The sequence below is a fragment of the Monodelphis domestica genome, chromosome 1 (genome assembly GCF_027887165.1).
Source record: "Monodelphis domestica isolate mMonDom1 chromosome 1, mMonDom1.pri, whole genome shotgun sequence".
In the NCBI taxonomy this organism is placed as follows: domain Eukaryota; kingdom Metazoa; phylum Chordata; class Mammalia; order Didelphimorphia; family Didelphidae; genus Monodelphis; species Monodelphis domestica.
This window is the reverse complement of record NC_077227.1, coordinates 263,479,481-263,503,300: the sequence shown is the minus strand read 5'-3', so window position 1 is coordinate 263,503,300 and position 23,820 is coordinate 263,479,481. Positions and strand designations below refer to the sequence as shown.

The 23,820-nt window shown below is 36.7% G+C and overlaps 1 protein-coding gene across 1 annotated transcript; it reads left to right on the top strand.

Moving 5' to 3' along the window:
* The first annotated feature begins 751 nt into the window (after nucleotides 1-751).
* C1H14orf28 (chromosome 1 C14orf28 homolog) lies at nucleotides 752-18,088 on the top strand. The gene is made up of 5 exons (XM_001368846.3): nucleotides 752-889; nucleotides 11,468-11,992; nucleotides 13,710-13,799; nucleotides 15,284-15,418; nucleotides 16,049-18,088. Exons 2-5 carry the CDS (start codon nucleotides 11,469-11,471, stop codon nucleotides 16,230-16,232), a joined length of 933 nt encoding a protein of 310 aa, XP_001368883.1. The 5' UTR covers nucleotides 752-889; nucleotide 11,468; the 3' UTR covers nucleotides 16,233-18,088.
* Nucleotides 18,089-23,820: the final 5,732 nt, after the last annotated feature.

Genomic DNA, 23,820 nt, shown 5'->3' with positions numbered 1-23,820 from the left:
AGAGCCTAAACCACACCTTCACTATTATCAGAGGTTAAAATTTTACTTAGGGTCACATATCTAGTAAATGTCTGAGACTAGATTTGAACTTGTCTTCCTGATTCTGTGCCACTAGCTGCCAGGATATACATCACTTTAGGAAGCCTGCAATGGATGGCCAAGGAATCTGGAAAAACCCAGGAACCTGGATTCCTGTGCCTTAACCTATGTGTAGCAGGGACCATTCCAATTCCTCTGCGTGGTAAGGTGGCGCCTCTGGGGGGGGTTATCGTTAAGACTCCCAGGGAATCAACCTAATTGATAGAACGGGGAAGAGAACCCTGACTAGCGACCTAGAGGGATTTAATGTCTTCAAAGACTAGAGGTGATCCTCTAGACTCCACCCTCTGCTTAAGACCCCGCCCCATTCTCCGGAGGACCCACCCACTCCAGAACGTTTTGTCATTCTGTCTCTATAGCCCCGCCCCTTCGCGTCCCCAGGACAAATCCCGAAAAGTCTTTCCGCCCAGCCCCGGCCCAGTCGGGGCTGCGCGGTTACGTCATCTAGGCGCTTGCGCAACAGCCCCGCCCTGGGGGCGGAGGGCGGGGGAGGGGGAGAGCTCAGGCCGAATTCCCCTCCGTAATAACAAGCGACGCGGTCCGCGGCCGTGGCTCAGTGGCTCCTCCGGCTAGTGCTGGCGGAGCCGAGGCTGCAGGAGCGGCCGCCGCGGAGGCTGCCATGGAGGTCGTAGCGGCGCCAAGCGCTCAGCAGCAGGGAGGCCGCGGTAGCCGGCGGTGTTAGTCGATGAGGAGCCGGCGGAGGCGGCGGGGGCGGCGGCGGCCAGGGCTCTCCATGCGCAAGCGGCGGCGGCGGCGGGGGCGGCACTGGCAGTTTCTGCTCCCCGAGGAGGTAGGCAGAGGCATCCTGGGGTAGGGGGAAGACCCCTCCCGCCCGCCAGCTCCCTCTTCGTACTGAACGGCCCTCCCCTATTATTTTCCACTTTTCTTGTGGGGCTGGAGTCACCTTCCGCGGCTGCCTAGGGCAGAGAGACTTAGCCTCTGCCCCGGTCACCCCTTCTTTCCACGTCCCCTCCCCCATCCTAAGGTGCTTCCTCCTATCTCTACTCGTCCCGTCCTGTGGAGCCGGGCTGCTACAGAGGCGTGGGGTTGGGGGTGGGGTGGGGACGATGATTCCGAGCCCCGGATGGACTGAAGTGGAGTGAGAGGGTGGACGTCGGTGGGGGTGGGGTGGGGCGGGGAGGAGATAGATGGTATCCTCCCCGCTGCCCTGCAATAACCCCCAAAGCCAGAAGCCATTTCTGGGGGAAGACACGCCCTGTTGTGGGGTGCGGCTCAGCTCCAAGGACAGGGACCTAGGGTTTGAGAATTGGGAGCAACAGGAGGCCTTCTGGAGTCCTCTGTTCTTCTGGCACCTAATGCATTGGGGTAGGAACGGGCTCTCTTTGGGGGTGACTGACCATGAGAGAATCGAGATTTACCCTAGTCGGGAGTAGAATGAGAAAGGACTATCTAGGGAGGTTAACTACCGAGTGGCCAGCTGGCCATATGTCATTTCATATACTTCAACCAAAATGCCACTATCCCAATAGCATTCCTAATGGTGTGGCGAAAGTACCATTTTTGCATCCGACTTATCTAGTTTTTACCGGCTTTGTTGTACTTTTTTGGTAAATAGTTACAGTGGAGCTTAAATGCTAAAATTAGATTAACACCCGGACTTGATAGCATCCCTTTAAATTATTCTTCCTTCAAAGACAAACTAAAAAAGTTTTTGCCTTCATATACAACGCTGATATATTTAACTTGACAAGAACACAAGTCTTGCTTTAGCATTCTGTTGTTTTGTTCATGGGATGGGATTGTGATTGGACGATGCTATTCAGAAGGGTAACAAAAAAAATGAGTGTCAGGGGTTAAGCTACTTTCCTAATATAGTATTAAGGAATCTGAGACTGGTCTACGCTCTAAATCCTTTAATACTGTAGCACAAATAAAAAGCTTTAAAATAAAAGTTGCTCTCAATCTTAAAATATATATGGACACTTGATTTTTTAAAAAGTTGTTGCTAAGTAATAGACTAAGTTTGAGTCATAGCAGGCACTAGATTTGCCACACCCACTTATCCTTAAGTGGTTGGATGCTGTTTGACAAAAAACTAATTAATATTAAAGCTCAAAATGTTGACTGATTGAAAGAAGCATATTCTTTGCAATTCAAATATATGGTTTTGAATAAGTATATGGTCTTGAATACTTAAAAGTTCCAAAGTGTCATGCTCCATGTCAAATATTGTACTGAACCATCATGCTTAGTCAAAGTTGTTAAACCTATTCATTTTACTGAAATGCAAAAAATACATCTGCATAATACCTATTATAACAGGTTTTAACAGTACTGGGGGTTTTCAGTTTGTAAACTGAGTATATGCTAACAAACTACATGATTATTTTGACGAAATTCTCATTTGTCATTTATACAAATGCATTTGGAGGAACTAAGATGGTGTGCTATTTTAAAATAACACATTATTTTAGCTGGATGGAAGGACCAATCCAATCACAGAATTCGAAATGGAAAAAATATTAGTTGCTAACTAGTCCTACCCAAGCTTGAAAAAAAGAATCTTCTCTATTATATTCTGACAAGTGACTGTCTTGTATAAAGATCTACAAGGAAAAAGAATCCATTATCTGCCACAGCAGCCTTTTGTCTTTTGATACAGCTCCATCTGTCAGGAAGTTTTTGCCTTTCATCTAGCCAATATTTGTCTTTTTGCACCATCCACCCATTGCTCCTACTTTATATGTTCAAGTAAAACAAATATGGAACCTCCCCCATCTGACAGCCCTTAAATTGTCCCTCCCTATCTTTGCTATACTGTAATCAGCTTTACTTTAGAGAGCCCATTGATAAATTTTCAGTGTGATCTTTTAAACCCTAGAAATGGGCAAACTACAAATCAAGACTTGATTTTACTATTTTGTTGATTAGCTAGACTTAAGAATGTGATAGAAAAAATGATAAAAATGCATATTAAATTTAAGTTTCCAGAAAGCTGGTTGTTAATTTCCTCACTCTATTATATTTTCCAAATTAAACATTCCTAGTTCTTTCAAGTAATCCTCCTTCCATAAACTCAGAGCCCTTCACCTTTTTTGTTTCTCTTTACCCCTTCACTCCCTAGTCTTTTCAACAGTCAATATTCTACAGAAACTGTGATACCCAGAGCTAAGTAAATATGGCATGGTAGGATCTGGGTTCAAGTCAAACTCAAATAGAATTCCTAGGGGCTACATATTGATTTAGAAAACCACATATTAACATTATACTGTTTTTTTATTTTGTTAAACATTTCCCAATCTGAGTAATATGAGTTCTGTGTATTGGATTTGGAGAGTTTTGGCCCCACCCACCCCCAGTTTGACACTTTTGATGGTATTCTGATCTAGTAGTTTAGTAATTAACCCTTTTGAGTACAGCCTGGCAGAAAGAATAGGGGCCTGGATCTGTGACCTTATTATTGCTTAGGGCACTCCCCGGGAGGAACTTCATTTGGCAGGTCCCTCTCACCTCAACCACTACCAGTGTAGAGTTCTCTGGAGCACGGAAAGATTAATGATCTACTCAGGTTCAAACAGCTTTATGTGTGTCAGAGGTGGAAATTTGAACCCAAGTCCTTCCTGGCTCTGAGACTAACTCCACTGGGCCATAGCATTACCTTTAAAAAGTATATTTTATTGATTTTTGTCACAATCTTTTCTTTATAGAGAAAACATCAACTTTCCCTCTCTTTTATACTGGACTCTGCCTTGTAACAGAAAAACAATGAGCAAAAAGACCCACTAGAGTAATTGACAATGTATATAACATATGTTCCCTTAGTAGATTGCTACCTCTCTGCTATGATTTTTCTTCTCTGGTATTATCACTTGTTTTTCTTTAGTAATCTAATGTGCTAGTCACTGTGTAGTTCTTTTGGATCTTCTTATTTTACTCTGCATTAGTTTATACAGATCCTTCTAGCTTTCTCTGAATTTCTGATTTGTCAATTTCTTACTACACAATAATAGTCTATTATTCATGTACTCTAGTTTTTTTCAGCCATTCGTGATGCTTAGACACATATTGGTTCAATTTCCTTGCTATCACAAAAAAGTACTTGTGAATATTTTTATTTCTACTGGACCTTTGTTTTTATTTTTCACTTCCTCAGGGTATATTTATTCCCAATTATGGGATCACCTGTTCAAAGAGTATGGATAATTTTTGAATAATTTCAAATCAATGTCCTGAAAGGTTGAACTAATTCACTACTTTATCAACTGGGTATTTTAGTGAGTTTATCTTATTTGTCAACATAGACAAGTATTGTTTTTTGTCAGTTTGACTGATTTTATAGAGTATGTGGTGGAACCTCAGAATTGTTTTAAGCTGAATTTCTCTTAACTGTTAATGATTTGGAGCATATGTTCAAACATTTTGATAATTATTTTTTTTCTATACCCTTTGAATACTTCTCTATTCAGGAATGGCTCTTGGTGTTAAATATTCATGTCTGGAGGCCTCAGTAGCCAAGTAGAATGGCTAATCATTTCTTAAAAAGACAAAACAAATATAGCTAATAGGGAATGGACTTGAGAGAGATAGTGAGGGAATATTCCTTCCTGGCCTTGATAAATACAGGCCACCTTGTCCACCTGTCTCCATTACATACATACACAGAGATATATGTATATGTATCACCAAATATTTATGTTTCTTAGATATCTTTGATATGAGGTTTTTATCAATGTTATTTGGTATGCATCTACTCCACCTTAAACCTCTAGTTTTATTTGTGTAAAATTAAAAAAAAAATTTATGCAGTTAAAATTGTTTGCTTTGTCTTTCATATTCTCCTCTAGCCTTTTTTTGATTAAGAATTCTTTCTTTTAGGTTCAATGGATAGAGAACCAGTTCTGGAGAGGGGGGTCCTCAGTTCACATCTGGCCATAGATATTTCCTAGCTGAGTGACCCTGGGCAAGTTACTTAACTCCAATTGCCTAGCCCTTACTGCTCTTATGCCTTGGAAGATAGGGGTTTAAAAAAAATAATTCTCTTTACCCAAAATAGTGAGAAGTATTTTATTATATTCTTATGTCAATTCATTTGTTTTTATTATTTTTTTAAGTTTACTTATTTCTAAGATATTTTTCCATCGTTACATGATTCATGTTCTCTCCCACCCCTTTACTCTCATCCCTCCCGGAGCTGAAAAGCAATTTCACTGGGTTATATATGTATTATCACAACCTATTTCCATATTGTTCATTTTTGTAATTGAGTAATTTTTTAAAAACCTAAATTCCAAATCATATCCCCACATATACAAATGATAAATCATATTTTTTTTCCTGCATTTCTATTCCAACAGTTCTTTCTCTTTGCATATGCTTTTTGAGCATTTTGTGTTGTTTGGTATAAAATTTTGTTTTGAAGCTAATTTCTGTCAGACTGCTTTAAATTTCTAAGCATTTTCTAAGACATGGCTTGTTCTTGATGAAGCCATGCTGGCCATTTGTGAACACCATTTGCTTTTCTAGATGTTCTCTAGTCATCCTATTCTAGATTTTTTTCCAGAAACTAAAGTCAAGCTCACTAACCTAGTTTGCAGACCTCATTCTCTGTCCTTTTTTGAAAATGGAGACATTTTTGTAATTTTTCAGTCCTGCAGTATCTCTTCTACCTCTACACACCATTTCGGTTTTGAAGCAACTGCTTTGATATTGACATTTTGTAGATGATGTATGATTATCCATTATTGTATATTGTCCATATTAGTGTGTGTGTATACAATTTTTTTTCTCTTTTTGAGAAAAAAAAATTTGGGTCAACTAGGTACATTGGAGTTGGAGGGGGACCTGGATTCAGTTCTGGACTTAGATATTTCTGAATTGTGTGACCCTGGGCAAATCACTTAACCCTAATTGACTAGCTCTTGCAGCTCTTCTCTCTTAGAATTGTCAGAACTAAGTCAGAAGGTAAGAGTTTTAGAGAAGAAAAGAAAAGATTAGCTTTTCTTCTTGGGTGCAGGGGCTTCCAGGAGAATTTCAGAAAATTGAAGTACCTAATTTGTTTCTGGAGCTTATTATATATTTTCTCATTCTGTTCATACTGCTAACCATATGCCAGGGATACAAATACAAAAAAAAAAAAAGACAATCCCTGCCCTCAAAGAAGGGGAAGACACTAGTGAGTCCCAAAGCTGATGAGATTTTACAAGATATGGAAGCATGTGACGTTTTCGTGGAATGGAAAGATGAGAACAGCTTGTTCCAACAGCCATGAAGGCAGCTGAAGAAGGCTCTGTGGGTTGTTTAGAGCTTGGTCAGACATTGAAGATGCCATGGTCATCCACTGCATTCTAACCCATCGTCACTTGTCCTGACTTTTGTCTTGCCACTGGACTTGGATGTCTCTGGAAGAGAGTGAGGCTGATGACTTTGAGCAACTCTGCTTCACTTAAATTCAATTCTGGAACAAGTTTAGATATCACCCAATGATGTCATTGGTCCTCTTTGAAATAAAGAATGAACATGTTCGTCCCTTTGTACTTAAAGAGGAATAATGACATCTTGTTATTGGGATCGAGGCACAGTGTGTCCAAGACACTGACTATCAGTCCAGTATGAGCTTAGAAAAACTATAGGGCACAAATAGTCAGTTTAAACATTTGGGATAGAGGTATCTCTAGATTTGTAAGTCTCATGTTTCTTTTGTGCTACTTTGATTCTGCTTTGCTCCTGGAGCACAGCTTCTTCTTTGATTTGGGCATGCCATACATTCTCTGCAGAAGAGTTTGAATTCTTGGCAGTTCTGCTCCAGAGAAGAACTCATCTTGCCTGGTAATTTTCAGAATCTTTCTAAGTCAATTGGAGAAGTCCCTGAGTAGTGAGTAGTAAGGGGATGTCTGAGCTGAGTTCTCTCCCTAAATGGTGGTTTGGAGTTCATAGCCCCACCCTCCAATCTGAGAATCAGATGGTAGTGATGGAGGCAGAAGTAGCAGAGAAGTGATGAGATCTTAGAGGATTATATATTCTGATGGTGATCATTTTTGTCTGATAGTCCATTGATATGTGACCAAAATACTCTCCACCATTCTTACCCACTGTGGTTCTTGGATTTCCTCACATGAGTATATCTTTTTTAATATATAATAAAATGGAAAGATAGAAAGATGTGTTTAAAGAAAGCTCAGTAAGAGTGCAAATATAAGGAAAGTATCCTGAAGGCACATGAGAATGAAAATTAAGGATAAATGAAAGGGGGGGAAAAAAACTAAAAATTTTTTATAGCATACTCTATCAACAATTACAGAAGATCCACCACATTTGAACTCTTTAACATCACTTTCCTTGCTATGCTATGGCTAATACCTAGTAAGCACTTTATTTCAATAAAACAACATTAGGTGCTTTAAATTAAATGCATAGTAATTGTTTTTATTGAAATAAAGTTGCTGAGAGTAGTTCTACTAGACCATCGCTATACATAAAGGAATCTGTTCTGGAGATGACAGTTTTGAAGCCATTAAGGGATTATCAAAATATCCCCAAAAAAGGATATCAGAGACTTGGGGAACAAATCTCACATCTTATTATTACCCCTCAATCTCCAACAAAACTTTTCTAAGACTAATCTGTATTCATGTCCTTGAAGGTTTAAGGGATTTGCAAATGTGATCTTCCATAGAATAATAATGATAGGACACCTTATACTTATTACATTAAAGTTTGCAGAGCATTTTATATTGTCATGGAGGCAGTTTAGAAGCCCATTGGATAGAGCACTTGGACCTGGATTAGGGGCAACTTTGTGGTGGAATGGATTAGGTGCTGGGCTGAAGTCATGAAAAGTCATCTTCTTGAGTTCAAATCTAGTCTCAAACACTTCCTAGCTATGTGACCCTGGGCAAGTCACTTGATCTTGTTTGCCTCCATCTGAAAAATGAGCTGGAGAAGGAAATGGCAAACCATTGCAGTTTCTTTGCCAAGAAAACCCTAACTGGGGTCACAGAGAGCCAAACATGATTGAATTTACTTCACCACCACCACCACTACTCCTTTAGAGCCTTCATACTTTTTCTCAGTAGAGATGAAGTCATTGGCTTCTTTACTTTAGAGGTAAGGACTGGACCTTTGATGTCTTTCATAGAGAGAACTCTTAAGGATAAGAAACTATCAGATTAGGTCTGTAGAGCTGCCTAGAGCACTTAGAGGGTAGCAGCTTGACTAGGATTATACAAGCCAGCAAGGGTTAAAGCAGAACAGGAAACCAGGCCCTATCAGTTCAGAAGGCAGCTCTCTCTCATCCTGCGGTCATAGTCTCTTCTGATTCATCTTCCTCATTAGCCATACTTCATAAATTGGCATATAAAGATTTTACTTCATAGGTTTTTTGTTTGTTTTACTGTTTCCTTCCTTGAATTTCATCTCCTGTGAACTGCTAGGGACCTCAACATCTTCTCCCTAGATTATAACTTGTAAGCAGTGGACTTGGAATCAGAGGACCTAGATTTAAAATCAATCAGAGAAGGTATATGACTTTGGAGAAGTCACTTAATCGTTCTGTGTCTCACTTTTCTCATCTGTAAAATGAGAGTGGAGTATTTCTGAACCAGAAGACTTTGGAAGGCCCTTTCCAGCTTCTAAATCTGATGATGGCACTAAGTAGTGTGTTAATTGCTATGATAATATTAAGAGCTACTTTTTTTGCTAACCAATTTCCTTTTTTATTTTTGACTCTAGGCAAATTCCTTCTCATCAGTGCTGGATAGGGGCACTTCACTTATGGCAAGGAATTTTTTTATTTCTGTCTTAAACTATGGCCCAGAAATCCAAATCTTGTTCTTCGACACCATCTCTTAATTAGCTCTTCACCTGAGCCCTGCTTCCTAATATAGTCTCAAGAGGGCCTCATTTAAACAAATTTTCCTTTTTTCATTTCTGTTTTTGTCACCTGCTTTGTGCCATTTAGATTCTTTGTTTGACAGACCGTGTGTTCGTTAAAGGCCCTATGTAACTATATTTCAGTCAAATTACATGGTTACCATAGCTCTCAGGAAGGATTTATACCAGAGGGAAGCTGGTCAGTCAGTTTTCTTTTTAAAAGTCTTTAAAAGTTTAGGGGGCAAATTGAGAGCCAGGCCTAGAGATGGGAGGTCCTAGGTTCAAATCTGGCCTCAGACACTTCCCAGCTGTGTGACCCTGGGCAAGTCACTTAACCAACCCCCATTGCTTAGCCCTTACCACTCTTCTGCCTTGAAGCCAATACACAGTATTGACTCCAAGGGAAGGTAAGGGTTTAAAAAAAAAAGTTTAATGTGTTTTTGCTTTCACTTATCAATTGGCAGGTAAATATTTATTAAGCATCTGTTATGTGCCAGGTGCTCTGGTAGGTGCTAGGGATCCAAAAACAAAGAAACAGTTCCTTCCCTTGAGGAACTTCTATTTTATAGGGGGAAACATGTAAACATATGGAATAAATATAAGGTTACTATCAATGGAAAGACAGTGTCTTGGGAGATGAGGAAGGGATTCATGCAGGAGGAAGTTTTTTGTTTTTTTTTTAGCATTGAACTGGCCTAGAACATTGTTCTTGTTGTTTATTTGAAAATTTTTATTTAGTTAATTAGAATATTTTTCCATGGTTACATGATTCATGTTCTTTCCCTTCCCTCCTCCCAACCCCTCCCATACCCAACCAGCAGGTCAGAAGGTAGTTTTATATTTGTTCCTTGAAAGAACCTAGGGATTTTAAAAGGCAGAGATGAGAAGGTAATACACTTCAGACTTGGCAGACAGCCAGTGCAAAGGCATATGGGTGGTGGGAAGATGGAGTGTGACATGACAATGAGAAAGTGTGGTTTGGCTGAATAGTTTATGAAGGAGTTGTTTAATAAGATTGGAGCCAGTTTGTGAAGGACTAGAAATGCTAAACAGAGGAGTTTGCATTTGATCTTAAAGGCAATGGAAATTTATTGACGGGAATGACATGGTTAGATTTGTACTTTAGGAAAATCACTTTAGTAGTTTATTCAAGGAGAGGGGAAGAGATTTGAAGCCATGAAAGCCCAGAGGAAGCTTTTGGCAGTAGTCCAAGTGAGTTGTTGAGGTCCTGAACTAGGACTGGTAAACTAGTCACTTCTTGCTTTCCTCCATTGCCATCATAGAAGTTTTCCCTTGTAACAAAAAAGTATATACTCCAAGCAATACAAACCAATATATTAACCATCTCAGAAGGTATATCTCATTCTACATCTCGTCTCCCACTTTTCTACTGAGAGATGGTGCCATCAGTTCTTATCAGCCTCTTCTGATCAAGGCATTGATTAGACAGATCTACAGTCTTTGAATGTTTTTTCCTTACATAACCTTATTACTTCCTTAGTAATTATTAAAATTTTCTCTTTGTTCTGTTTATTTCACTGTGAATTAGTTCATTACAAATCTTAAGTTTCTCTAAATTCTTTTTTTTTTTAAACCCTTAACCTTCCATCTTAGAATCAATTGATTCCAAGGCAGGAGAGTGGTAAGGCCTAGACAGTGGAGATTAAGTGACTTGTCCAGAGTCATACAGCTGGGAAGTGTCTGAGGCCAGATTTGCTAAATTCTTAATATTTGTCATTTCTTGTTGTGACAACAATATTCCATTATATTCACATAGCAGTTCGTTCACCCTGTTCCTGGTTGATGTGCAATCATTGTTTTTTAGTTCTTTGTGTCCACAAAAAGTACTCGTATGAATACATTTGTGTGTATGGGGCTTTTCCTTTTGCCTGAAAATAGGCTTCATTTCTCATTACATGCTAGAAGAGAGTAGGCTTGTAAAACTGGACAGTCACCCAGAGTTTTCTGAATCAGATTTCTATAGACATGGCATTACTGTTTTCAGAAATAAAGATTCTTGGATCATCTAGCATAACTAAAAGTTCTCCAAGGACTAAGCACTTTCCAGAGCTTCATGGAAATTATTTTTGAATTATTCTCTTCTATTAATTACCATGATTGAGTGATTACTCACATATTCCTCACCTTGTTTTCTAAAACTGAATGGATATAAATTTTAATTACAGTGGAATCCTATTATATAATAAGATACATTATTACATATTTTTAATATAATGCAGGTAAAACATTCTTCAAAACACTACATATATTAAGAGGCTACCATCAGAGTTGCTGCTTTAAATATTTTTATAGATTTAGTAGAGTCCACAAAATAGATTCTATACTTTATTATCCAGATTTCAATATGTCAATTCTTTAAAACAAATTAACTAGATAATACCAGGAACGAGTCATTTAACTTGCTTTATATTTTAAAAATCTCGCTGACATCCTTAGATATTTTTCATTTAGAATCACAAGAGTAGTTCTAACTCAATTTTATTACTTTTATATTATGAATTTTGTTTTTTAATTTTAGGATGAAGACATTGTTTGAAGAGATCAAAGCATCAATTAAAAATAACTATAACCAAGACCGTTCATTTTGGAGGCCTGTCCTTCCCTGGGGAGGGGTTTTTACCATCAAAGCTGGCCGCAAAGCAGTGTCCTGTACACCACTCTATGTTGAAATAAACTTGAAAAATACCTGCACTATAGATGGATTCTTGATGTTACTATATGTCATTCTTCATGAAAATGAAAATTTTCCCAGAGAACTCTCTCTTCACTTAGGCAGAGAGTTTGTAGACTGTTTTCTTTACTTAATGGACTCATACAGTTTTACAACTGTGAAACTACTCTGGATTTGGGACAAGATGGAAAAACAGCAATACAAATCTGAAGTTCATAAAGCTTCATTAATTATTGATTTGTTTGGAAATGAACATGATAATTTTACAAAGAATCTGGAAAACCTTATGTCCACCATTCAAGAGAGTTATTGTTCAAACTGGAGATGTCCAACCCGAGTGCAGGAAGATCAGCAGCGAACAATTAACATAAAGTAAGTAGCTGAAAATAATGTTAGAGGAGGTGCCAGAATCCAGCTGAATATGTAGGAGAAAGGGCCCATCTATGGGATAGTAAGGGAAAGAAGGGAACAAGCCTCAAGAGGAAGAGGGCTGGACCAGGAAAAGAAAATCATGGCTATAAGGAAAGGAACAAGGATACACTATGTATGTGTGCATGTACACCAGCACTTGGCATAGTGCCTAGGACATAGTAGGCACCTAAATGTTTCTTGGCTGACACCAGAAAGGGAACTTGGATCTCATTTCAAAAAAACAGCAAAATACTTCCATTTGGAGAAATAAGTCATAATCCATGATTTTGTCAGACTTGAGTTCACATTTCTTATATGTAGTTGTTTTGTGCTCATGAAGAATTAGCATTTATTTGATAGTACTTGTTAGATTTGGATCTGATACTTTCACTTATTGTTTTTTCCTTCTGTAACTGTGTGTGGGTACCTTCCTCAAGACAGTTAGTTGGCACAGTGAATGGCATGCTGGGCCTGAAGTCAGGAAGACCTGTGTTCAAATCCAGCCTTAGACACTGTGTGATCCTGGGCAAATCACTTAACCTGTTTACCTCAATTTCCTCAACTGTAGAAAAAGAGACAACTGGAGAAGGAAATGGCAAGCCACTCCAGTATCTTTGCCAAGAAAATCTCACAGGGGTCACAAAGGGTTGGACCTGACTAAATGACTCTACAACAAACCTTTCCCCTTCTCTTCCAGGTTCTTTACTTATCCATAATTTATTTATTGCTTCCTTGAGCTCTCAGTAAATATGCATAATTTGAGAAGTTTTATTATAGGTGCATTCACTATCTTTTGGGGCAGTACTGTTTTTAAGGTATTCAGTTTGTTTTTATAAACAAAACATAAAATATAAATGACCCCAGAAGTAGGCATACTTTGACTAAGACTTCTTTATTCATTGGGAATAAAATATCTTTCTTTACTCATCTACATACATTGTTTTGGTTTATATAAAAAAAGATGGTCAGCTGATTTTATCATCCCCATCTGAGGCTTCTAAAAAACTGAGATGACATTTCTTTGTCCAAAAAGTTAAATGTAACCTTTCTCTAGAATATTTTTCACTGAACTGTTAAATGTTTTCTTCTTTTGTAAGCCAGCCCTTATACAGTTTATTATTGCCTATTAAAGTTTGTATTTTAAAAATATAATGAAATATTATCCATTGTTGTATATGGCCATGACTATTTTATTGTATAAGACATTTGATTTAGATATGTACTAGAAAATGCTAATATTTAGGTTTCATGGTGCTTTTTATTTCCAAAGCATGTACCCTTATTGTCTGCATAACTCCTAAAGGTATTAATGTACTAATTTATGTAGTCCATTTTTACAGAAAAAGAAAATTCAGGCATAGACAAGTTAAGTGACTTGCCTAAGATATCATGTCTAGTTAATGGAAATCTTCTGCGTCCTAGTCACCAATTCTATAAACATTAGACTAGACCAAATTGCTTCTTTCAAACCCTTTTAAAAATTCATTTTAAAGTTCCTTTAGCAACAACATTTTAGAATCAAGAGTACCATTTTTTATAGCATTGAGTTTTCTAGAAAAGTTAAGAGAAATGTTGAGGGCATTATCCTATTTGAATATTTAAAGAATTATCCTAAAATGCAATAAGAACTGCTTTATACTTCTAAACACAAAATTATATACATTTCATAATTTTTCAGTCCTCCCCAAGAAATACCACATGGAAACTTGATTCGATTGGCTGTGGATGAATTATTTTGTTCCAAGATAGAATTATGTGAAGAGCAAGGGTGAGTATTTTTTCAACTGTTTAAAGGCAATTTATTACTATGCTATAGTATAAACTATACATATGTTAAAAATATATACTATATATGCCCTATATTATATATACTATAGAGAGACATGTGAACACATGTTTTTTTTTATGTTCTTTTAAATTACATATATTACTTTGCTAGTATTATTAGATGCCAGTGTATAGTGTAATTACAGCTAATAATGTGACCATAATACCATTTTTCTCCATTAATGAGTAGGTACCTTGGTTAAGCAAAACCCAACCAATGAGGACCCCCAATTAACTGGATGTTTTTCTGCACTCCAAATTTAGGAAAAAAGAGGTAAATGACTCAAAAAAAAAAAAGATTTGGTTAAAAAAAATTTCTGGCTATATCCTGGAACCAGTACACTCATTAATCTAGACTCCTACATTTCAGAATAATAACACTGAGATGTTCTGATTGATCTTGATGTTTAGAATGATAACCCTGAAAAAGTACAAGATCTTTAATAATCAAAGAATGGTTAGATTTATGTTTTGTATATTCTCTTTACTATGTCAAGAAAATTAGCCTTTTTTATTTTAGAAAAAAATTTGAATGATAAACTTTGAAGCAGAAAATGTTTTCTGGTTCATTTAGATTATTCATAAAATAATAAGAGCAGCATATCATGTCTAAAGCATATTAGGATTGAAATCTTACTGTGTGATTTCTTTAGAGTTTTCTAATTCAGATGCAGTAAAAATTTTATAAAGCCTAATACTGCTTAGAAAAAATAGCTTTTCATGTTAATGGATACAATACTTGCAAGATGAAGCAAGTAATAAGAAAATTTATCCATATTACTTACCTCTTTGTATACTCAAACAGATCCAGTAAGAGGAAAATGTATTTCCAAATTCTGAAGCTTTAATAATCTCCTTGAGGGCAGTATTGTTTGGCTTTTGTTTTTATCTCTTGAGCACAGTACCTGGGACATAGTTTGTACTTAATAAATGCTCTTTGGTTGATGCAAAATTAATAAAAACTTTAAAATAGTGGTATTATCTTTAACAAATGCCATTTATTTAGTGTTTTACAGTTTTGAAAGCACTGTACATTTGGTAATATTATTTGACCTTTACAACAGATAAATACTACAAGTATTATCACTCTTTTGCAGATGAGAAACTGAGGCTCGAAAGGTTAAGTGACTTGTTCATGATTACAATGCTACTAAGTATAAGAGGTAGGGTTCAAATCCAAGCCTTTCCTGACAGCAAATTCAGTATTCTTACTGCTCTGTCATGATGTCTCCTTATTAGTTACTCTAGAGACTTCAGCATTCTGTACATGAGTAGAAACTGCTGGGGGAAAAATATGAGCAAAAACATGTACTCCGTTATATGAAGTTAGGCTTTTGGAAGATTAAAGTTATAACAGAACAACTCCAGAAGTGCTGGAAAGATTGTGTGCTGAGTGAAGTAATGATTGCTTCTTTTTCATTTTAGCTGTGGTGGGCTAAGAGAATTTTCCCAGCGAGTTTTCTGCCACGGAGCACCCCCTTTTGTTGTCTTAAATATGCAGCACTGGAAATCTGAAGATCTGGCATATGTACCATATTACTTGGATTTATCTGATCACAAGTAGGTGCTGTTTTTTAAATAAAACAATTGAAAATAGGATTTCAGTTCAGTTTTACCTATTTATTCATGATTTTGAATAGGCCCAAGGAAGGGGATTGTGGTTTGAAGAGTCATTACTGAATTGCCTTTTTTTATTCAGAATGAGTTTTTAGATTACTAAAAGTAAGTGTAGCTTTATTTTTTTCACTTCAGTGATATAGTTAGGTGCTTTGATATCTTTGATATCATTATTGTGGTTACCTTACTATGCTGATCACAACTTGTATCTTGTCATTCTGTGTGGTTCTTGTACATGTTTCTGTACATTTTCCTTGAAGGAAGCTAAATACTTTTGATTTTTAGAAACATTTTGATGATTCTGAGAAAGTATATCAGACTATCATTCATTCTCTTGCTCTTAATACATCTTTTAAAATTCATTTTAGAAATTTTAAATATTTGGCCACATCTCACTACATAAACCTCATAAATTAGTCAGGTGAACATCTGTTTCAGGGAAGCAAGCAATCAAAATATAGTTTTCTGATCTGTAGGATATGAATTTAATGTTGAATTAATTTAATCTTTCTAATAAAAAGGCAGTTAAAACAATTGTAAACCTGTATTTTATAATTTATTTTCATTTTTCAGGTATTTGTTGGAAGGTGCCACATTATTTAACAAAGAGGAACATCATTATTCTGCAGCTTTCCAGATTGATGGCTATTGGATGCACTATGATGGCCTCAGAAATGTGAATTTAATTTTGTTAAATAAACCACCAGAGTTTCTCCTCTTGTCATCGTTGGTTTATATTCGAGCAACAGAAAAATAAATATAGACTGATGCTAAATTAAATTGTGTTCCCTCCTGCCCCTCCCCTCCAAATTAAGGGCTCTTATTTTCTGTATACTTGGTATCCAAGAAAATTGTTGAACTATAGTAGTTTCAGAGTTGTATTATCCAATGCTAATCCCCCAGGTAAATGTTTTATATAGAGAAAAAAACTATGCAAAATGTTTGTAATTCTTTTTATATTTCCTAATTTTATTTTTATACAAACATATTTTATGTTGAAATAAAAATATCTTGTAGACTTCAAATTTTGTATTCATATGTACATCAGATCTGTTGAAATTAATGTACCTTTATTCCCCAAAAAATTGCATTTTCAATTAGATGCTTTTTTCTTTCTTTGGAATTCAAATGAAAATCATTAAATCCTGAATCCACATTTTGAGAAAAGCCAGGTTAAAAACCTTAAATAAAAAGTTTAGAAAACCTCGATAGTATAAAATTGACCTGAGTTGGGAAAAGGGCATCTTCACATTTTTGCTTCACACCCCATTCCACCTACAACCCAGGGTACATTATGCAATCAGCTAGATTTCACTTGGATGTGTAACTTGTCAATGTCTTTTAAGTATTTTTGTTGTTTTTTTTTCCTGACCTAGGAATACCCATTTTTAAATATTTTATAAATATGTGTATCCATATCTGACTCATGCAAGGGCTTTAATTGTTTTCCCAACATTGCTGAGGGAATTTTGTACTAGCTGATCAAGTATTATAGTCCTTGCGAATTTGAAGTGTTAATTCCTAGGCAAGTGTTTCTTAATGAATATATAATCATCCTAAAGATGTCATTTCAAAATAGTAGAAATTATATTTTGCAGGAGTCACAACTGTTACTCTATTAAAGATTAAAGTAGGCAAATTTATTTCTCATGCTAGTGAGTATGTAAACAATGTGTTATTTTGTTGTAAATGACTAAAAGGAAAATTTGTCTTTGGAAATTTTTTATTTTTGACGTAAATCGAAATATTATTCATCAGAGACAAAAATATACATATACTTTGGATGTTTTATGTGTCCTTGCCCAGTGAACTAATAGCTTAACAGTTTGGTTTTTGGATGCCACTACAACATGTATTTACATTTATCAGAATGTTGTGCTCATTAAAGCCCCCAAGAACTTTCTCATCTATTCAGTTGAAGAGAAGAAAAATAAACATCTTGAGGAAGTATTGTCTCAAAAATACGTATTTATTTTATTGTCTATACTTAAGTATTCTACCTTAATGATTTTATAGGAACCATAGAGACTAAATTCATTTTAATGTTGAGACGAGCAAACTATTTTTTGAGAATTAAATTCACCCCACATGCTATACATACAGTTAGCTTCCATATATTAACATATTAAATGAAATCTCAAATTGTCATTGTGGTTCAATTGATACTTCAGAACACACCTGCCTTGAAGCAATGCCAACAGGAAAACACTTTGTTAGACAAAAAGTTATAAGTATTTGTTTAGTGTTTGCCTATGGTATTTTTTAAAGGATATGATTTATGGATGAACTTTACTGAACAAAAGCAAGGTGCACTTGGTATTTGCTCTGGGTTAAAAAAGAATAACTCACATTTATATAGTGCTATAATAAGGTAATGACAAAAGTATAGAGATAATACATAAATTGAATCTTTACTAAAATTTTGCTTAACATACAAATTTTACTCGATACCTGCACCTTATTTAAAGTAAGTACTTGATGCTAGTTGTTACAAAATGGTGACTTACCTACCTCACAGGGTTGTTGTGAGGATGAAGATAATGTCTGTAAAGATCTTGACCACCCTGAAAAGGTGCTAATAAAAAAAAAGCTGATTCCCCCCCCCCCCTTTCATCCATGAGTATGCCTTCTAATTTGTTTCCTACTTATGTATTTTTTTTTCAGATCATTTCTACAGTTTAAAGAGTAGTTGCATATCAAGGGCTGAATTAACATGATAGAAGACATTACAGTGATGAAAATTATGAAATACTTAAATTGGATAGTCAACAAACATTTATTGAGCTTCTACTATTTACTGGGCACTGGGGCTACAAAACCAAAAATGCATTGGTCTTACTCTTTGACCCCCAAAGTGGAGGAAGGATGATTAGGAAAGGACTCCTGCAGGATAGCTTTTAAGCTTAGCTCTGAAATATTCCCATAGGGATTATAAGAGGCAAAAGAAGATGGAGTGCTGTTTGTCCTTTTTCAAAGGACCAGAACAACCTGAACAAAAATACGGCGATAGGGGATGGAGTGCTATAATATTGGGAATAATTTATCAAGGCCAGTTGGCTGAACAGAAAAATGTAGACTTTGTAGAAAATGTAGAAAAATGTAAATTTGTATGAGGCTGGAAAGGTGGGTTTGAGACAGTGTGCGAAGCATTTTAAATACTAAATAAGGGTTTGGTTTTGATCCTAGTTGTAATAAGGAGTTAAGACCATTGTCTTAGGAGCATTCCTGCCTTGTAGTTTGGTTTCTGCTATTCTCGCCACTGATGTTCAGCTCTCCATGTCCCAACCTCAATGGTAATGGATGAAATCAATTCCACTTCCTCTCCTTTTACATCTCATCCCTTCATTTTCAAGCTAAGTTACTACTAAGTTACTACTGACCATTGTCAAACGTGATTATATTTTCTTAAGTCATCTTTTCTGACCTCGCTGCAACTTTTGGCACTGTTGACAAGTTTTTCCACCTGGATCCTTTTTCTGCCTTGTGTTTTTCATGACAATTCCCTCATCTGGGTATCCCTTAACCCTCTGAGAGCTCCTCAGTTCCTCTTGCTGTATTGTATCAACATCTATGTCCCACCCCTTGACCACATGTCATCCAGGACCCTTGTCCTAGACTCTTCTCTTTTTGTTCCATGTACTTTATTGGGTTAGGCTACTCTCTTTTTGCAGATGACTTACTTAAAAACATGTTGAAAATGGAACTTGCGGGTCTTCATGAACCCTCTCCATAATTTCCCTATTTCTGTTGAAGGCATGCTCAACCTTCTAGTCATCTTGGGTTCACAACTTTCAAGTAATCTTGACCTCTTCATTCTCAACATCCTGAAGCAGCAGCCAAATCCTATACATTCTACATCCACATCTCTTACATGCACACCCTTCTCTTCTTCACTCACAGATGACTGTCTTACTTTAGACCCTTATTACTTTTTGCATGAACTTTTCAGTAGTCTCCAAATTGTTCTTTAGTCTCTCACCTCTTCAACCCACCTACCACATGACTTCTGAGTTGACATTTCTAAAGCTCAAATAGATTAATCCTGCTCAAGGGGCTTCATTGGCTCCCATTTCTTCAAGGATAAAATCTAAATCTTCCATTTTTTATTTATTTACAACCTGGCTATAGCTTACCTTTCTAGGTTTAATGCACATCTCTTTCCTGTACATATGCTATATCCTAACCAAACTGGCTGATTTACCTTTTTCCATAAACATTCCAACTCATTTCTTTGTCCCCTCTATGTCTGGAGTACTCCACCTTGCCCCCATTTCTGCCTTTTAGATTCCTTAGCTCCCTTCAAAGCTCATATGGTACCTATATGAAGCCTGTCCTACCTCCCCTCCATACAGCTGCTAGCATCCTTCCTCCTAGAAATGACTTTTTACATATTTAATTTTTGCTTATTTGCATTCAAGTTATTTCCCTTTAATAAAGACAGTCAGATCTTCAAAGCCAGGAACTGCCTTTTTGTCTTCATAGCCCCATTGCCTGCCAGAATGCCTGGCACACAAATGCTCAAGTAAATTATTACACAAACAGTAAACTATGAAGAGGGAAAAATGTTTGGTGTTATAACTGACATTTTAAAACCATCTAATACTTACAAATTACATATTATTATGCTTCATGGTGATTAGACACATCTAGTGAATTTCTAATTATTTCTAATTGTCCCCAAGACCATTTCTGAAATCTGGAACACACCACCTCCCAAAGGGCAAAATTTCATCTGGTGAAACTTCCCCAACTGCAGGAATGGAACCAAAGATGTTTTTGCCATGGTTGTCCCAAGCAGAAATTTAGGATAATGGTAACCTAGAATCTTTATTTTTAAATAATTTTCTTTTCAATCAGCAACAAAATGTTTTCTCCCTCCCTCCCAAATTAAGCAAAACAAATTTCTATACTGGATGTGTTTTTTCTTTTTTTGAAGGCTCATTTAGTATTCTAAGTCTTTTATGTTGATCAGGAATTGAGTGGCATGTTTCATCATTTAGTCCTCTGGAACTGTGGTTGGTCAATGATCATAATTCCTAAGTCTTTCAAATTTGTTTTTCTTTACCACATTGTTGCCATTTTATGAATTATTCTCCTGGTTCTGTTCATTTCACTCTGTTATCAGTTAATACAAGACTACTAGATTTCTCTGAAACCATCTCATTAAAACACAATAATATTCCAATCTATTTATAAGTCATAACTTTCCCAATTTCCCATTTGGGCATTTACTCAATGTTTTCCAATTCATTGTGCCTCAAGAAACACAACACATTTTTTAGACCTTAATTTTATTTAGGACTTAGTATTTAAATGATGGAAAAACAAAAATTCTTTCCTTAATCTACTTCCTAATTCTCCCTTCTCCCCTTTCCCTATTGAGTAAAATATAATCCTGTGTCCAACTCTATGTGCATTTTTCCTGCCTTTCATCAGTTCAGATGAAAGTAATGTTCAAGTGTCAGTCACTCTCTATCGCTTCCTTCTACTTTATAAAGATGTCGATTTACACACCCTGCTTATGAGAAAAATTTCTATAAACCTCTTTTCTAAGTCATCAAGAAATAACAGAACCACCACTCCTAAGCATTCTGTCTAGACTCCCTCTATGGCCCTGATGAGGGTTCAGAAGAGACACATAATATATTATCTCCCTATATTATGTAAGCAGTTTATACTTGCTTAGGCCCTTATAATTCTTTAGTTGTTTAACTTTTAATATTTCATTTGACTCTCATGTTTGTACATCAAAGTTTCTAATGCGGCTCTGATCTTTTCTTCAAGAATACCTGGAAGCCCTCTTTCATTAAAGGTCCATTTTTGTCCAATGAACCATAATACTCAGTTTTGCTGGTGAGTTATCCTTGGTTCCAAGCCTATCCTTTGTCTTTTGGAATGTTATATTCCTGGTTCTCTGCTCCTTTACAGTGGTGCCTGAAAAAGGTGTGTGATATTAGTTGTAGTTGCTTGGATCCTCAATTCTGATTGCTTTGTGTACGTTGTCTCTCTCAGAGGTTCTTGCTTATTTCTGTATCCATAGTACTTGGCACAGTGCCTGGCACACATAACTTAAAATGTTTATCAATTGATTAATTGCAGTATTTTTTACTTTTACTTGGAAGCTCAGTTGACTGATGGATTCTTTCTACTTCTACTTGGTCCTCTGGTTTTCAGTGATCTGGGCAGTTTTAAGTTTTATTGAAATATGATGTCTAGACTTCTTTTTTGGTCATGCCTTTCACTTCAGTTGGTTTAGTGATTCTTAAATTTTCTCTTCTTGATTAGTTTTCCAAGTCAGTTGTTATTGGTATCATACCTTATATTTTCAGTCTTTGGACTTTAATATTTTTTATGTCATGGAGTTCATTCTAATTTTCCAAGTTTGTTCTAGGGCAAGATTTTATACCTCTTATGCTAAATTATAAATTCCCTTTCCACTTCTTCCATAGCTCTTATATCTTTTCCCATTTTTTCCTTCTGAAGTAACATTCAGCATCCTGAGGCTTTTATATCTCTAACAGAAAGTAGGTAGCATTAAGTCCTCTGGAATTGTCGTTGGTCATTAAACAGATTGTAGTTCCCAAGTTTTTCAAAGTTGTTTTTCTTTACCATATTGATACTTTCTAATTCTCATTTAATCCATACAATTTTTCACTCTTTTTTAACTTTTGCTTCACCCTTTCTAGGAATTCTAGTTGAATTTATAGCTAAGTTGTGCTATAGATGTTTTGGAGACATTCTTTTCTTATAGGTTTCTGTCTTGAAGGTCACCTGTTTCCATAATTTTGTGTGTGTGGTGGGATTTTTTGTTTTTTTCTCATTCTTTCAAATGACTTCCTGATGCCAGATTTTGTTAGGGCCAGGCTTTGTTGGTTTCTGGAAGATGTCCAGGCTAATTCTACTGTTTTCTTGAAGTTACTGAGTTCTATGTTATTCTTAGATATCATGGACAGCTCAGTCAAGGACTTAAAAGCTTTTAGTGTTCCAAAAGTGGTCTAATGAGAGGCAAAATATATTCCTTGTTCCCTGGCCTGAGTTGTGCAAGTTCCTGACCTGGGTTTGGGTCTTAGCAACAATAGAATGCTGCTGGACTCAGTCAGTACCTGCCACCTAGGAAATTTCATTTGCTCAGGAACAAAACTGCAAGTTGTTTTGGTCTGGGGTTCCTTTCCTCATTATTCTTCTGCATCTTTTGGCCCAGGACAGAAGCTGGAACTGAGACAGTGCTTCATTGGTGGGATCCAAAGCCATGCAGCTGCCATTTGCTTCTGAAATTGTGCCTCATTCTGGGCATGCCACCTCTAAGCTCAGGACCCTTTTGTCATTCCATCTTGGACCTATGAACCATTACTGGGTAATGAGAGACCCAGCTGTAAGTTGACACCTGTTCTTGTATCCTGAAAAAGTTTAGACCCCTTTCTATTGGATCTGGAGCTACCTCTTGTCTGGGGCATAGCCAATCCTGACTTGGAATGCTCTCTGCAGCAGCATGCTCCTGGCCAGTTCCCAGGGACCACAGACCAGCCTGTCTTTCTATGGCAATCTGGGTTGGAATTTTCAATTTTTCAAATTTCAAAAATTCAAATCAAAATTTTCAATTTGACTTCCTGATCAGGGATTCCGTCTAATGCACTTGGAGTGCGTGTACGTGTGTGTGCACATGCAGGCGTTTCCTACTCTCTTCATGTTGTTCTGCTTCCCTTATACTTAGAAATTTAGCTTATTTCCCAGGCCTCTTAGGCCTCAGAGGCCACCTAGCAACCCCTTCACTTTATTTATGAGGAAGCAGTAAGAGAAGTTAAATGACTTGCTCAAAATCTCATAAGAATAGTATCAGGTGGGATTTGAAACCAGGTCCTGCACCTCTAGAACTACTGTTCCTTTTAGTGTCCTTCCCATCTATTTAAGCATTTTAGGGGGACACTTAGAATGATAACGATAACTTAGAGCAGGAAACTGTTCTGAGGTCTCTAGGAGTTTCTTGAATTTAGTTCAAGTGAATTCAAGTCACCAGATTTCCATATTTGACTAGTAACTTTAAAGCAGGTGTTCTGGAAATCCTTAATAATTAGACAAAATCCCAGGTGCTGAAAGCACAGAGCCCAAGAAAGCTATTAATAGAATATTAATCATCCCGTATGGCCTATCCTTCATCCTTACATGCAAACTTGCCTTGCCTCTAAAGTCAGAATTCCAATGGTGACAAGGAGCATAAAAACTCAGAGCAGGATAAAAAGGAGTGAGCCCAGAACCCAGTGTTAATGACAAAACAACAATGCTATGTGCAGCATCACTCACTCACATTTGCACTTGCCCACTTCTTCATTTACAATATTCTCTATAGC